Source organism: Schistocerca cancellata, chromosome 7, assembly GCF_023864275.1.
Source record: "Schistocerca cancellata isolate TAMUIC-IGC-003103 chromosome 7, iqSchCanc2.1, whole genome shotgun sequence".
NCBI lineage: Eukaryota > Metazoa > Arthropoda > Insecta > Orthoptera > Acrididae > Schistocerca > Schistocerca cancellata.
The window spans coordinates 290,153,268-290,170,625 of NC_064632.1; the positions used below are offsets into that span (position 1 = coordinate 290,153,268).

The window sequence follows — 17,358 nt, forward strand, 5'->3', positions numbered from 1 at the left end:
GAAGATGTGTACAGAGAAAGGAATGAGTGAGAGAGGAATATATGGACAGACAGGCGAGGATGAGGAGATGGTCAGAGAAGGGGCGAGGGAGTAAGGAGGAGATAGAGACAACAGGAGGAGATGGACTTAGAGGAAGGAGGAGGAGATGACAGATGGGGAAAGACCAGATGAACAAAGAGAGAAGGAGGAGCAATGGACGAAAAGAGGGGGAGAGAAGAGATGGAGAGAGGGAGAAGGACAGAGAGTTGGGGTGGAAGATATACACGGTGGAGGGGAGAAGGAGGTGGGGAGAGAGAGAGGACGAGGAGATGGACAGTGAGAGGGGATGGAGGGGAAGGACTAATAGAACTGCAGCGCAGTTACTCAGTTAGTTATTAACAATATAAATCAACTCTATTCAGGACTGTGGTCATAAGATAATATGTAAATCCCTGCTAAATTTGGATTTTAAGTGTTGCATTTCGAGTGGCACTATAAACCTTGTTCATATTTGACTAATAAAAATAATTATTTTAATTTAAGCATTTCTTTGGTATCAAAAGTTTATGTTGGCTGTCCTACACTAAGTTTAGTGAAGCGGAATTGCATAATGTTCTGTGATCTGCTCAGGGCAACAAGATGGTCAGCGAAGTGGCGTTTAGTTCACCTCCCTTCTCTAAGGAGTGATTCAGACGCTATTCCACTATTGTTCCACCAGGGATTTAGACAGATATCACGAATAATTCAAATAAAACATTGGGCTCTCGCTAGTTTAGTTTTCGCAGACTCTCTTGCAGCATGATACCAATAATTAAAATTTAATTCTTGCGTCATGTCATTGGTGTACTACATAGGATGATCGGGATTATGTTCGCAAAAAAGACCGTGAACGGTTCCGCTTGGATTATCTACAGTTTTTCCACTGTAGGTAGGTTGTCTGGTGCTCCTACTACCGGAAAAAATTGGGACTCAGTGGATGTACGTGTTATCAGTTAACTAGGGGACACATTGCAGTTGAAAATAGAAGGGACTGTAGCGTATTTGTTGGGTGAGACACTGTGTCATACATAGGGATTCAGTCTGTAACAGATTTTGAAGTCAGGGAAGAGACCCTCCTTGGTGACCGTCAGGGTGTGCCTATTTCGCTGCCGACTTTGAAGTGCAAAAGAATGTTTGTCACATCAGCAAACGTAAACGCAAAATACAATAAATGACATCAGCAGTGGGAGAGGGAGTCAGTCCTATTTATACACCAGCTTCGAGGTCTCCTAGTTTCCAACATCAGAGAATGTACGTTTGGAGCACAGCATTACATGGCAGCGAATCACAGACTGTGGGAAAACTCAAAAAGAAGAGAATCGAGGCGTTTGAGTTGTTTTCCTATGGAAGGCCGTTGAAAATTAGGTGTACTGATAACGAATGACGAGGAACTTCACAGAACGGCGTGGAATGAAACATGTTGTTGTTGTGGTCTTCAGTCCTGAGACTGGTTTGATGCAACTCTCCATGCTACTCTATCCTGGGCAAGATTCTTCATCTCGAAATCCCTACTGCAACGTACATCTTTCTGAATCTGCTAAGTGTATTCATCTCTTGGTCTCCCTCTACGATTTTTGCGCTCCACGCTGCCCTCTAATACTAAATTAGTGATTCCTTGATGCCTCAGAACATGTCCTACAAACCGATCCCTTGTTCTAGTCAAGTTGTGCCACAAGCTCCTCTTCTCCCCAATTCTGTTCAGTACCTCCTCATTAGTTATGTGATCTACCCATCTAATCTTCAGCATTCTTCTGTAACACCATATTTCCAACGCTTCTATTCTCTTCTTGTCTAAACTATTTATTGTCCATGTTTCACTTCCATACATGGCTATACTCCATACAAATACTTTCAGAAACGACTTCCTCACACTTAAATCTATACTCCATGTTAACAAATTTCTCTTCTTCAGAAACGCTTCTCTTCCCACTGTCAATCTATATCCTCTCTACTTCGACCATCATCAGTTATTTTGCTCCCCAAATAGCAAAACTCATCTACTACTTTAAGTGTCTCATTTCCTAATCTAATTCCCTAAGCATTACCCGACTTAATTCGACTACATTCCATTATCCTCGTTTTGCTTTTGTTGATGTTCATCTTATATCCTCCTTCCAAGGCACTGTCCATTCCGTTCAACTGCTCTTCCAAGTCCTTTGCTGTCTCTGACAGAATTACAATGTCATCGTCAAACCTCGAAGTTTTTATTTCTTCTCCATGGATCTTAATACCTACTCCGAATTTTTCTTTGGTTTCCTTTACTGCTTGCTCAATATACAGATTGAATAACATTGGGGAGATGTTGCAACCCTGTCTCACTCCCTTCCCAACCGCTGCTTCCCTCTCATGCCCCTCGACTCTTATAACTGCCATCTGCTTTCTGTACAAATTGTAAATAGCCTTTCGCTCCCTGTATTTTACCCCTGCCACCTTTAGAATTTGAAAGAGAGTATTCCAGTCAACATTGTCAAAAGCTTTCTCTAAATCTACAAATGCTAGAAACGGAGGTTTGCCTTTCCTTAATCTATCTTCTGAGATAAGTCGTAGGGTCAGTATTGCCTGGCGTGTTCCAATATTTCTACGGAATCTTTCTCCTGATAACGACGTCCTCCTGAGTAGTCCCCGCCCGGAGATCCGAATGGGGGACTATTTTACCTCCGGAAAATTTTACCCAAGAGGACGCCATCATCATTTAACAATACAGTAAAGCTGTATGCCCTCGGGAAAAATTACGGCTGTAGTTTCCCCTTGCTTTCAGCCGTTCGCAGTACCAGCACAGCAAGGCCGTTTTGGTTAGTGTTACAAGGCCAGATCAGTCAATCATCCACACTGTTGCCCCTGCAACTTCTGAAAAGGCTGCTGCCTCTCTTCAGAAACCACAAATTTTCTGGCCTCTCAACAGATACCCCTCCCTTGTGGTTGCACCTATGGTACGGCTATCTGTATCGCTGAGGCACGCAAGCCTCCCCACCAACGGCAAGATCCATGGTTCATGGGGGGGGGGGGGGGGCGGGGCGGGGGATGATGGTATGGAAATCATGAACTGTTCTAGCGCATGTGTTGAGATACCTGGTAATAATACCTTTGGTGCTAGAGGGAGCTGTACAGTGTAAAAACTGTAAGGAAAGACAGAGATTGGAGAAAATCCAACAAATTATTGAGGAACAGGCGAGCGAGTACTGTTCAGAAATCAGGAGGTTGACGCAAAAAAGGAATTCGTGGCGAGCGCATCAAACCAGTCATATGGCTGATGAATCGAAAAGGAAAAAAAATACTATCGGTGCACTCGACGTCTTGCATCATTCTATAATAGCCAAACTAGTTGCTTGTCGGTCCACATTACAAGTATCCAGATGGATATTGACCAGTCTCATCGTAGTTTGGTCCTTCGAAGTATTGAAACTTTACGAGGACCAGATTCCAAATGTTCATTTCATACCGTTCTCTCCGCAATATTTGCTCATAAACTGTGTGAGCAGGACCTACATTCACAAAGAGCAGTCCGCAGCTCGTGGTCGTGCGGTAGCGTACTCGCTTCCCGCGCCCGGGTTCGATTCCCGGAGGGGTCAGGGATTTTCTCTGCCTCGTGATGACTGGGTGTTCTGTGATGTCCTTAGGTTAGTTCGGTTTAAGCAGTTCTAAGTTTTAGGGGACTGATGACCATAGATGTTTAAGTCCCATAGTGCTCAGAGCCATTTGAACCACAAAGAGGAGAATTATCTGTCGGGTTTTAAACTCGTCTCCCGTTCCTGTAGGATAGTATTTTTTCACAACAACTGTTCTTAACGCAGGATTACTTTCCTTGTAGGCACATTAGTCGGTCTGCATCAATACAAAACCGAGTCGTACAACATTATTGACTGTGTGGTCGGGACATTCTAAACAAGATAGTTGTTTTCTGTCTGATGGCTCTCGATGTTCCACCATAACCGAGTGCATCAACATGAGGTAGCAAATATGGGTAGCCAAGGAGATGGAAACGTGGGCTCTACTATGCCAAGACTGCTTGGTATCTACAACAGGAAAACAATTAATTAGCAGGCGTGCAAAATAAGGAAGTATTTATTACTTAACTTTGCTGTAGTCCGTGATCTGTTGGTTGACAATTATAGAAGACGCCACTAGATTAAGCGTCTGTAGAAAGACATAATTTACAAGTCACAAATCTTGCAGTGACGAATTAATCTCTCATAATCTTGAATGTCGAATCCGGTGAATTTGAAGACTAACTTGGAACTGGGCTACAAAGACTTGATGGCAGCAATGACTGAACTACAGACGATGACTGACTAATATCGGCGCAGGTTGACCACCTAGCGCGGCTACGAACTATAGACTGGCACAACTGCACTACACTCCTGCTACACATGAAGTGGCCTAGCGGCGCCTCGCGGCGAGCAAAAGTACTGCGACTGGCTGTGTACTCTTTGGCTAACACAGCCGTTCTTCTGTCCCGTTTATCGAGAGAATCGCATCTGGCGGATCGATCTCTCAGGTGGCGATGTGGACGTGTGACTGACGACATCACACTGTCACGCCTCCACGATGACCCATCCGCAGATTCCATTCAGCTAAATGGCACATTAATACTCTAAATAAAAAATATTTTTTCTTAATTTTTTTTAATTTTACTACTCACGCTTAAAAAATGTTCGTGGTGGGAGATTATGATTCGTTTACTTAGCTATAACAATGAAATCCTACGCGTAGCTGGAATACTATCGTGCTATATCTTCAGTTCATAAATTGTTATCATGAAAATTTGCGTTCATATAAAATGCTAATGCGATAAACATTGTAGTGCCTTTCACAAACTATGTCCACACCACGCCAAAGATCTCTGTGATTCCGGCTTGTGACATTTGAATAAGATCACTAAAAATAATTGACCGAGCCGCCTATCAGGAAAACCACCGAAATTCTTGAACGTAATGTCTAAAAGTGCAGACTGTTTTTTCAGGTATACGATACGATTAAGAGCCGGCGAAGTCGACTGAAATCTACCCCATAAAAACATCGTGTTTAACATAGGTCATCTGTCTCAAAATATTTCTGAAATTAAGTTGTGACCGGGTATGCATACATAATACACACGACTTTGAATAACATTTTGCTTTCATATTATATTTTCAACATACAACTACATTAATGCGGTAATGAACAGTAGTCAGAATCAAATCACAAAGGAACCCGATACGAATGAGAATGCGAATTCTAATGAAAGAGTCTACATTCTTTCGTCACTTATATATCAATTGTGAAAAAACATTCTCGTCACGTTCAAATGGTTCAAATGGCTCTAAGCACCAAGAGACTTAACAGCTGATGTCATCAGTCCCCTAGGACAACACACAGATCCATGCCCGAGGCGGGATTCGAACCTGCGACCGTAGCAGTAGCGTGGTTCCGGACTGAAGCGCCTAGAACCGCTCGACCATAGCGGACGGATCTCGTGACGTTTTGGCGTAGTTTTTATTGACTCAACGATTTAGTTTCTTCTTGCTCTTACATAATCTTAGCCACTGTACTTGAACAAACTATTCTATAAGTAACTAAGAAATCATAAAAACTACACAAAATCTCAATGAAATGGACACCCTTAGCTGCTTACAGACGTTGACATACGCCAACGTGGACAGATGAAAATGTCCGAAAGAACGGATGCCATATTAGTATATATATAGTTAAGGCTCACCGACCATTTGAGCATCTTCTTCTTCTGTGCGAATGCACAAACATTGTCCAAACTCTTACGGGAATCGGCAACGCGCCGCGAGTAATGAATATAATGGGCGGGGGCACTACGAGGACAATATGTTGAGAATGTGGGTTTCGCGGGAGGCGCGCCAGAGAGAAATCCATGCAGTCGCGCTGTTCTCTGTGTCCTCAATGGATCAGATGGATAGAGCGTCTGCCATGTAAGCAGGAGATCCCGCGTTCGAGTCCCGGTCGGGGCACACATTTTCGTCTGTCCCCGTTGACGTATGTCAACGCCTGTAAGCAGCTAAGGGTGTTAATTTCATTCCAACGAGCTGCATGGTCACCGATGGTATCTGTTCTTTCCGACATGTCCGAAAGAACAGATACCATCTTAGTATATATAATCTCTTAAATTTAAGAAAAGAGGCGCCACAATATCATTTCACTGCCACGACGAAGATCAGTGGTGGAGGACCAAATGGCCTCTTAAGGAACTAACTATTATTTTGCCCAGCGAGTTTATACACAGCACTGCATTTGCATTGGTACGGGAAACTCAATAACGAATTACAAAATAGGCCTTTAACACGCGAAGCGTATATCTGAATGCAAGAAATTGCTTCATTGAACTGCCGACGAAGTGGGAGATGTACTCTGCGGCGCTTTTATTCCAGAAAGCGAGCCTGCGGCGCGTGAATATGAGATGCAAAGTGGGCGAGGCTCGTGCTGGCCGGGGCGGACAAGTCAGCCGACAGCGCGAGGCGCTCCGGACGAGACGTTTCGGCCCGCCACCCCGCAGCCACCATCAGGCACGCTCCGCGGATCCGCGAAAAAAGACTTGAGTTGAGCATTCATTTTCCTCTTCCTCCGGCGGCCGCGCTAACAAGGCGACGTGCGCAAGTCGGGCAAAGATAAGGGGGAGCAAATGCGTCTTTGATAAATAAGTCATGGCTGCGGCCGGGATCCCAGTAATGCCTGCCGGCAGAGTGCCGGCAGATACATAAAACATCCGCCGAGGCCACGAATCCGTCCGCACGGCCCAGCTCAGCGCGAGGGACCACTGAGCCGTCTCCGCTCTGTGTGTGCGGAAAACCCCCGGCTTTTCCTTTTTCACTTTGTCCGAAGCGAGAGTTTCTTCTAACGAGCAACAAGTAAAGGTCACTCAAGTGTTAGATCCATCTGTCCGAGTTAGCTTTGGTCATGTGACCTCTGCACTTTGTAACTTTAAGCTCCGTAGAATGGAGGGTAAGTATGGCTCTTAGTCGTTGTCCTCTTACATATGGAAATTAGACGTCCAGCTGTTCAGCTGTTTTGTCTTCACAAAGCTTACGCCCATCGTTTCCGCCTATTTCCATCCTTGTTTTGGACCCTAATTCAGGACTTCCCTCCGTGATGTTCCACCTAAAAAAAAATAACAAAAATAAATAAATAAAAATTTTAAATTGCTCTGAGCACTATGGGACTTAACATCTGAGGTCATCAGCCCCTAGAACTACTAAAACGTAACTAACCGAAAGACATCACAAACATCCATGCCCGAGGCAGGATTCGAACCTGCGACCGTAGCGGTCGCGCTGTTCCAGACTGGAGCGCCTAGAACCGCTCGGCTACACCGGCTGGCGATGTTCCATCTACATCTAAGTGTACACCACCTTATGACGTGTGATGTCTAGTACCTTGTGTACTGCTGTCGTTTCCGCCCTTTCCTGTTACAGTCGTGGGTGGTGGACTGCAAGAACGATTGCTGATAAGCCATCATGCGAGCTATAACTTTCGAATCTTGCCTACAGAAGTGTCAGAAGGTGAAATGGCCAATAAGCTTTTCCAGAGAAAAACTGAGTTGCTTTTCGGATCATCTTAGCCGACCAGTGTGGCCGAGCGGCTGTAGGCGCTACAGTCTGGAACCGCGAAACCGCTACGGTCGCAGGTTCGAATCCTGCCTCGGGCATGGATATGTGTGATGTCCTTAGGTTAGTTAGGTTTAAGTAGTTCTAAGTTCTAGGGGACTGATGACCTCAGATGTTAAGTCCCATAGTGCTCAGAGCCATTTGAACCATTTTTCGGATCAGCGTCCAATACGAGTGTGGCCTACAGAACCCATCATTTTACCTTAGACTGCCCGGTGCCCGATGAAAGACCGTCCATAGGTCACACATAGAATCTGGATGCTGGCATATCATTCAACCGTCGGTGAGTAGTCAAGAGGTTCAAATCCAGCTTGCACATATTGGGCTGTAGACTGCTCGTTGTTTTTAATAAATGATCTGACAGCAGGCATACCGCACTCGTTTACAAGTTACACGCATCGCCCAAGATCTAGTCAAAGCTACGGCCAAACCATTTACACATAATCATCATTGGCATCAGCGACAGAAGTAGCAGCCACCGTTGGGCTGGGTTCACACGAGCGAAATATCTGTTACGACGCACGTAGTAGATACAGCAGTGGCCAGAACGTTCACGGCTACGGAATTTCGGCGAATTCCAGCCGCATCACCCGTAGCGACTTGGTGAACCACGAGGCAGTGTCGAGTTATCCGTTCTGCATTTGTATCTACAAATATCTTCCACAATGTGTTCTCTAGATATACGTAAAATTGACACAGAAACTTAAATAACGGAGGTAGAGAATCTCCATGTATTAGACAAGAATGCCACGGCATTTGCAGTGAATTATTTCTAGATTTCGCTGAATGTTCAAGAAGAGACAGAATGTCTATTCGTAAGTATATCTTTTCATCTATACATTATTCTAATAATACTCTGGGTTACAGGACGTCGGAATTAGCGATTTAGTTTCTTCAAATGCTTTACACGTTTTATTCAGAGAATCGTCAACAGTGACAAGTTTATAGCAACTCTTACTCCTTTCCTATTGTTTACACGTTAGTTCTTGCTCTTTCTGACACAATCTATTTACAATTATAATGAAATCTGATAAAGATATTTTTAAACATGCGGTCAAGAACAAAGCAGGTCAAATATATATCAAAATTTGCAATGATGTGATTTCTGAAGCGTTCTCGGTGCGTTGCATCGATGGTTGGATACACGGAAACACGTCTAATATGCTCATTGTAGGTATAAAAATAAATATGGTATCTATTAATTACTTTATTGTGCATATGTACAATAAATGCAGTAAATAACCAAGCAGCAGGCAACAGTACCCAGTATTATTTTCTACAAGGTGTAACGGAGAACACTCGTTTCATGAAGAAACGCCAACACATCAATTCCCATGCAACATACCAAGTAAGTCATATAGTCGCCTTGGACAATTACGGTCCTGGAAAGTCTGATACTTGGATCGATAAATATAGAACATTAAACACACGACATACAGTAAGCACTTTTCCAGATTAACTAAGTAGTTCATATAAAGGGAAATGGATATGAAAGCTCATATTCTGCCTGATGTAAATCCTCAGATTTCGCGCCCCTGTAAACGATCATCACCAGCCTCATTTACAAAACAATTAGTCATTGCATCAGTGTTTCTTAATGCTGACGCACATCTTCTTCTTTCACCCAAGTTAGTGCCAGATTGAAATGGTTGCATAGTATGTATGTCCTCAGGTTGTTGACCATTTCTCTTACATACATAATTACGCAGAACACAGCATACAGTAGAAAGGTAAATCTGTCACTGCATCTGCGAATTTCTATCTTTAGTTTCAAAATTAAAATAACGCTTCACACAACGTTAACTTAGGAAAAAAGCTCCTTCCGAACTACCCATGAGGTTACCGACGGGCCGTTGTGTCATCCTCAGCCCATAGGCGTCACGGGATGCGGATATGGAGGGGCATGTGGTCAGCACACCGCTCTCCCGGCCGTATGTCACTTTCCGAGATCAGAGCCGCTACTTATCAGTCAAGTAGCTCCTCAGTTTGCCTCACAAGGGCTGAGTGCACCCCGCTTACCAACAGCACTCAGCAGACCGGATGGTCACCCATCCAAGTGCTAGCCCAGCCCGACAGCGCTTAACTTCGATGATCTGACGGGAACCGGTGTTACCACTGCGGCAAGGACGTTGGCCTAGTTTAGAATGTGACTGTGATTTATTAAGCCACATATGAAAAAGAAATATTAGGCACAGCTGAGCATAGTGTGCAGCCATACTCTCAGACTGGCGATTTGTCAAAATATGTCACCTATCAACTTGACACTGATAAGATGTATGACTCTCCTTCCAGTTTATATGTTAGCTGCGTTTTTAAACAAAATATATATGACTTAAGATGGGGCAAACATAAACTGGTTAGTGGCTATATTTTAACTGTACACTTTTCGAAATTTCGTTGTATGATAATAACTACGATCAGTAAAGAAAAGAGAGTCAATTCATTATCAAGATTTGATGTGAGGCCATAAGACGCGAATCACATTTTCTGTCTAATCTTTCTTCATAAGTGCATGAGAAAGACAGCATATCAGAGAAGATATTGCAATCCCAAAAAAGTGGGATTTAAAATTTTACATTAAAAATAATGTTGTACTGAGAAACTAACTACAGAGATGTATGTAGCTTTGATTCTTTTAGATAAACAACTTTTCTAGGATCAGAACAGGTGAATCGATATTTAACTCTCCATATTCTGTCCCACAGCTGGCTGCATGGCTGTAAGACTCTATGTCACACTGCGGTACGTCGTCCACTGCAAAAGCATTCCATTCGTTTGACCGTAGCCTTAGAAATCGTTCGTCACGTATTATGGTCTCATCTGTTACATATCTACGTCCCCTCTCTTTTGTAATATCTTCTATCCACGTTTCATTAAGTCTTCTTAATTTCTTATTATCTCTCATTACAACAGTTGAAACAACAAACTCAGCCACCATTTGCAACAAATCGATAATTATAATTTTCCTGAGAGGAAAAACATGTTCATCCTTCTTAAGAAAGGAGAAAATGAACTTACAAAAAGTAAATGGAAGGAAAAATGTACTCGTCTCTCTATTAACAAACAACAAGAAAATTATGCAAGATGTGGCGATATTAAACAATTTCAGAAATTCATGTGGTCGTAGATTAGTAAGAGCCACAGTAAAACTGGACACATTTTAGGAAAAAACTCGTTAAATAGAATATCCGAATGTTTATTATGAGAATTCGCAGTAAGAACAAGGCAGTTGTAATTTCATACGTTACTTAACACATGCATTATTTCACATAGACAAAGCAAGGCTAATTTACGGCCAGAAAATTCATGACGCATTTAGCTGTAGGTACTGGAAGTTTAGTGAAAGGGTGGATACTACACAACGACTGACTTAAGACATTTACTACATTCCCAGGCGGAAGTTCAGAGAGTGATACATTACGAGACCACGTGGCTAGGACGAAATCAAACAAATAAATGTGTAACATATCATGGTTCTTATCATGGAAACTTTAATATGAAACTGGCACAATAATAGTCTCGTAAAGCAGGCGCTGAGTTAAGCTTCACCTATAGACATGACCAATTATTGGGGAGAAGCATTAACATTTCACAAAACTGGCGTGAAGGGTCTGATATAGATATATCACAAGAAGTGAACAGTTGAGGCTTTAGGCCCTAGAAAGCGTGTGCGCCCGTGGGCTCTCCCTCTCTGACGGAATGGGGCCCAATCATTCCCCAACTGAGCAATGTACAATGCCTCTTTTTTTCAATTGAACAAATATTAGAATGTTCGTCTGAATCAACTTTAGATCACAGAAATCATTGGAAACCATGAAACAAAAAAGATATATTACTTTTCTGTCTGGTATTTGCCAGCTCAACGAACTGCAGACGCTAAATACGCGAACAGAAAAACCCCATAGTCAATAGTTCCGTTTAGATCTTAGAACCGTAGATTACCTTACCACAGAACGGTTCTGTACATCAAATATTTTAGTATATACATTATCTGTCTGACCTAAGGTCAGAGAAGAAGAATATTAATGTCTTATGTGTGTGATGATAGAAGATGGGAGATGATATAAGGAGATGAACTATCTCCTTCCATAGTTACAGTGCATATCATCAACATGAGTTAATCGTAGTCTATAGATCTGCCACAGGTATGGAATTTATTATAAAAGCTCATTATATTACGATTTATCTCTGCATTGTTCCATACAAAAATTAAGTTATTTCTTTTGTTGATTCTTGAAGATGTTAGATTTTGGTACAGTTTCGAATCAGTATTTTATTCCTTCGTTAAATGGTGCAAAGCTCATGAAGTACATTATAAGGTTGCTAAATACAGATTTGACTGCAGATAACTGCACTAGGCAATATGTAATTTTATCTATTTCAGTTTATGACACATATTATCATCATCTTCAGTATCCCACATCAATTTCATCACAAAAACTTCAGATACGTACATAACATTTATACATGTTTTAGTGTTCTCACATACAATTGACTCATAACTTGACTAACTCGCTACTGTATAAAGTGTGTGCTTAAGTAATCATATCTACACAGTATACATTTAAATTGGGCTTTTACGCAATATCACACCTAATTAACATAACAACACTTTTAAAGGTAGCAAGTACTTTATTTTTATTTCTTCTACGTTGACTAGTAGGCTTTAAAAGTTACGAATACGCAGTATTCAAGTTTGTAAAAATTAGTTTGACTAGTGTTCTTGTCTCAGGCAGTATTCCAATCCTTTTTTACTAAAAACTGTATAATTTTAATAAAATGCAACAAATACCAAAGTAATAAAATTTACTGAGGTACATATTTAATAGAAGTATATTTTCGCAAGAATCATTGCTTTACATAGCCAAATAAAAATCCACATTAAAACAAAACTGTCTGGTTCCCTAGCAATGCCCCGTTTCGATATATTAATAAAGAAGTATATGTCCTGTAAATAGTCTGTCAGCACATTACAAACATATTTATATGTGCTTTTCGAGTGCATGTTGTCAACGTTGCCTGAAACCTCCTTATTCACATATAGAATTTGTAATTTCTACCGACTTAAAACAAAATTGTAATTCTAATTTATGGTTTTGAATTAATGTTCCTAAGAATGAGAGCTTATGACAAAAAGTACTGCTTTTGTTTAACTTTCATACAAAGTTTAATCATAAAGTTATAATTAACACCTACAAAAAGTAGTCAATCAGTCATATTTTTCTAAGTACATATTTGCAGTCCTGCTACACAATGAAATCCCTGTGCCACAGTACTATAGTCTGTTGCAAGAGGATCCAAAATAAAATGACGAGGCCTATTGACGAAACAGAGATGGTTTGTGCTGTGTTGTTTTAGTTCATTTAGCAGTGTGCAGTGGTAGTATGATGCAGGAATTTCAGTGAACACTAGGACTGTAGACATTTACAAAGACGAAAATAAATAACTAAATTTCTACAGAAGCATGCCAGCAAACAAACAAAAACTTATTTATTTAATTTTATTTTTTCATGGTTATAGTTAGATGTCTAAGACTACTCCTCGACTATAACAAATTGACAACTTATCAGAGAACTAAAAAGCAAAAATAATATACTCCAACTACATAAATAACAACATGTACTCCTTCTCTAGACAACAACCATTTTGAATAGAATGTAATTAGTTTATTGTATGAGATTAACTAGCAGATCAGACTAATTACATCACAAAATATAATAGACCGAGTTCAACTACAAGTTTAGCATCTTATAAAATGAAGTCTATTCTGACATACACAAAAGGGGCACTTAATACATAAAGATATGTAAGCAAATGAAAGAGACATCACAAGTGTTAAGAGAACCTACGCAAAGAAAATGTCAACTGAAAAAGGACTCTATGAAAGAAAATTGAAACGATGTTGGATTAACCAAAAATTTTCTAAACGTTTTTATGAAGACATAACAATGACAAATTGATAAGAAAAACAAATAGAAATAGAAACAAGGCGAAAAAATGGAACAAAACAGTAGACATCATATTTCATCAGTTAAAACAGTATATGACACATTAATTAACAATGGAGGGAAAATTACACAAGCTTTTCTAGATGTTTGTACAGAAATACAGATAGAGAACAATGAAAATAAGAAAATAATGGAAGTTGTATCAAATGAGGAATACGCATTCATTAATGTTGTAAAGAAAAGATGAGCATAAGGATATTTCTTAGAATTTTCTCATGTTGAGAGATCAGAAGGAGCGATCTGTTTTACTTGGTAAAACTTTCTAAAGTGAAGATCGCTTATATATTTCTTTATTTACAAACAACTGGTTTCGATGGACTGTGGTGCCACTTTGAGGTCTTCAACACTTTTTGTTGTAAAATGTGTTCATTTTGAAATGGACCTGCACGCCACATCTGGGCGTCATGTGCCATGTCGATATGTATGCATTTTATAACGAAAGGTGTTGAAGATCTGAAGACGCAGAAAAGTCTGTCGAAATCGATTGTTTGTAAATAAAGAAATGTTTAAGCTATCTTGCCTTTTGAAAGTTTTTTCAAGTACAAGGATGTAATGGGTTCTCAATAGCAATAATTAAAACTGGAGGAAATGCAGTGCACAAGGAGCTTGCAAAATTACTCACAGACTTTTCTGTAATTATTCTCCTTCCCAAGAAAGGAGGCTTGCAAAAAAAAAAAAAAAAAAAAAAAAAAATTATACACCTATTCGATTTCACTCCATAAGATACATGATATTCACCAGAGGCACTGCCAACCGTGACAAAATGTTAAGTTTTCATCAAGCAAAGGAACAAATTGGATTTATAAATTTATACAGTACAACAAACCACAAGCAATTTCTACAATAGGTTTTAGAATGGAAAAAACGAGTACCAGTTACCATTTAACAGGGATTCATAAATTTTGGAAAGCTTTTGACTCCGCCTCAGTAAAAAGTATATTAACTGCCCAAGAGGAACAATGTATTGATTCAACGTACGTTGGTATATGGAAGGATGCATCAATTAATGGTATAGTTTTCATTAGATTTCATCTACATGGTGAGAAATGCAGAATTGAAGGAAGAATTAGGCAACGATATTCCATATCATCAAAAGTCTGCTCAACAAATCTGTGGGTATTTGTCATGTTCCTAAACAAGTAAAGCAAAAAAGAAATATTAGACAAAACTTCACTTTCCTACTGACGTGAGCCTCTTGTGCAGATGTCTTTCAACAATAGCGAAAAATGTAACAGATAAAATTTGAAAGCCTAAGGAAAGCAGTTATAACAGAAATAATACAAGTTAAAATCAACATTTCGAAACTAAAGTAGTACAATGGACGAATGAACGTACAGTGATCGAGTATTCCTCATGAAAAATTTAATATGAATTAACACTTTTTCCAGTTTGTATTTGTTTATTGACTATTATTATAGCTATATGTTTTTTATTGTCCTTGTTTTGTATATATGATTCTGACTCGAGAAATAAGAACAAAACACAAAAGCATATGTTTAACTTGTTTCACTTAAGCTTCTTGCCATCTCGCAGACGTATCATCGCAGGATGAATTAGACAATGCCTGCCGACATACCTATGATTTTGATATTTGCAGTTCTGGGTTGCGTATGTGCCGTGTTCCTCCCAGTACAAGGACGCCGTGGAGATGACTATGCAGCAGGTGGACGTCATCAAACGCTTCGTGGATATGTACCCGAAAGACATGCAGCTGGTGTACACTGCCGATGGTAAGTTTACGGTTCATCTTATCTCTTCGAAGTTATTTGCGCACAGTGGTCACTGGACGCTTGAAACAGGATCACACAGTGACATTGTAGCAGACACGTCTTTTCTGATTAGAAATTCAGTAATCCTTTTTGTATTCTACATTTCTCCGTAAACAGTTGCAAAGTGTATGGCAGAGTATACCACAGTCTAAGGCGTCACTCTTCCCGTTGGTGTCTATCTTCAAACGTCTGCTCGTTCAGATTTCTCACGGTATCAGTGAGACTCTTCCGTGGGTCGAACTAACCTGCTCTTCTTTGTACTCATTCAGTATTCTCTATTAGTCGAATCTGAAATGGATGATATTCTACAATGCGTACTGTACTGTGTGTGAAATATTATGAGACTTAACTGCTAAGGTCATCAGTCCCTAAGCTCACACACTACTTAACCTAAAGTATCCTAAGGACAAACACACACACCCCTGCCCGAGGGAGGACTCGAACCTCCGCCGGGACCAGCCTCACAGTCCATGACTGCAGCGCCTAAGACCGCTCGGCTAATCCCGTGCGGCTATTCTATAATGCGCCCCACGAAAGTTTTGTGAGTGATCTCCTGTGTAGACTGGTTGTACGCTCATGTTCAGAAGAAAAAAATAACATTTTGAACAACTAGAGACAGGACGTTCATATTCACTGGGCACGCATATTAGTACGTTCAGCAGAAATGTTTAGCATTTGAACTATGTTGGCGCTAGGATTCAAGATCGACATCGACATCGCGTTGCAACACAACCTACTGGGAAAATGTGCCTGCGGCTCTCGTTGTCGCTATAAACCAAAGGTAATGGATGTGACTTGAGCTGATGTGCAGGATGCCTCGCAGGCGTATGCGCTTACCGTACTGTCAAATTAGTGAGTTTGAAAAAGGGCGAAGTGTTTCGGCAGTGCAACGGGTGTGTGCAGAATAGTTCACGGAAGGCCGTAGAACACGACGAGATGGGCCAGGACGCACCCCTCCCCCCCCCCCCCCCCCGCCCCCGAGAAGATCAACACCTCATCCGAGTGGCATTTCAGGAGCGATCTGCGTCCTCCGCGGCTCAGGTGCAACAGTGCAACACATCGTACACTACCATTGGTGAAAGTCCGTCGGTGTTTATTACGGGATGGAATACGTTAGCATCGTCCACTTCTCCGCCTACCTATAAGCGCAGGAACATGCTAGACGGCAATGGTGTATGGAACGACGTCACTGGGGTGGCATCATATAATGCTTTCGGACGAATCCAGGTTCTTTTAGTTTGAAAATGATGGCCGTAGTTTGGTTCACCACAGTCAGAGGAAAGGACGTCACAGAGACCTCGTGCGTATAAGACGTAACGCACCAACTCAAGGCCTTATGGTGTGGCACTGTTTTGGGTACAACCATAAATCACAGCTTGTCTGTGTCCAGAGCACTGTGAACAGTGTGATCTACGTGAATGACATCCTGCGACCCGTGACCATACCCTTTCTTCACAACACTCCAGACGCTGTTTTCAGCAAGACAACGCACGACCACATGTTTCAGTAAAAACACGTGCCTTCTTGGTGTCAAAGGATGTCAGCCTTTTGCCCTATCCCACCAGCTCACCAGAGTCGTCGCCAATAGAAAATGTGTGGAATATCGTGAAATTCGCCATATCCAATCCGTGATGATTAATACACTCCTGCCGTCTTGCATTTTCTTCCCTTTGACATGGGGCACAATAAGCTTCCCAACAGGGGAAATGTAACACAATATCTCAGTTTCAGTTTCAGTGGCAGACAGCAACTCAGTCTTGTTATTTAGGGGAAAGGTTGCAGAACACGTAGTTATCCCTGGTTCCTCCTCTCTAAAGGAACCTACCACTACACGCTACTCAGAGTAAACTCGATGAAAGGTCATAGTGCCTGTATCTCCTAAAGAGAAGACAGATGAGGATAGTACTTTTATCTCTGTTAAGTACATATCTCTCGGTGGCTTCCACACGCCCATTC

General features: G+C 41.2%; 1 protein-coding gene and 1 pseudogene across 1 annotated transcript in view; one reads left to right on the forward strand and one right to left on the reverse strand.

The window, feature by feature from the left end:
- The window catches only part of LOC126092249 (dipeptidase 1-like), a 310,126-nt gene that overhangs the window by 83,072 nt on the left and 209,696 nt on the right, over positions 1–17,358 (forward strand). The window contains exon 4 of the mRNA XM_049907759.1: positions 15,231–15,363. Within this exon, the coding sequence (XP_049763716.1) occupies positions 15,231–15,363 (133 nt within the window). The remainder of the gene's footprint in view (positions 1–15,230; positions 15,364–17,358) is intronic.
- On the reverse strand, positions 9,642–9,759 carry LOC126093549 (5S ribosomal RNA; annotated as a pseudogene).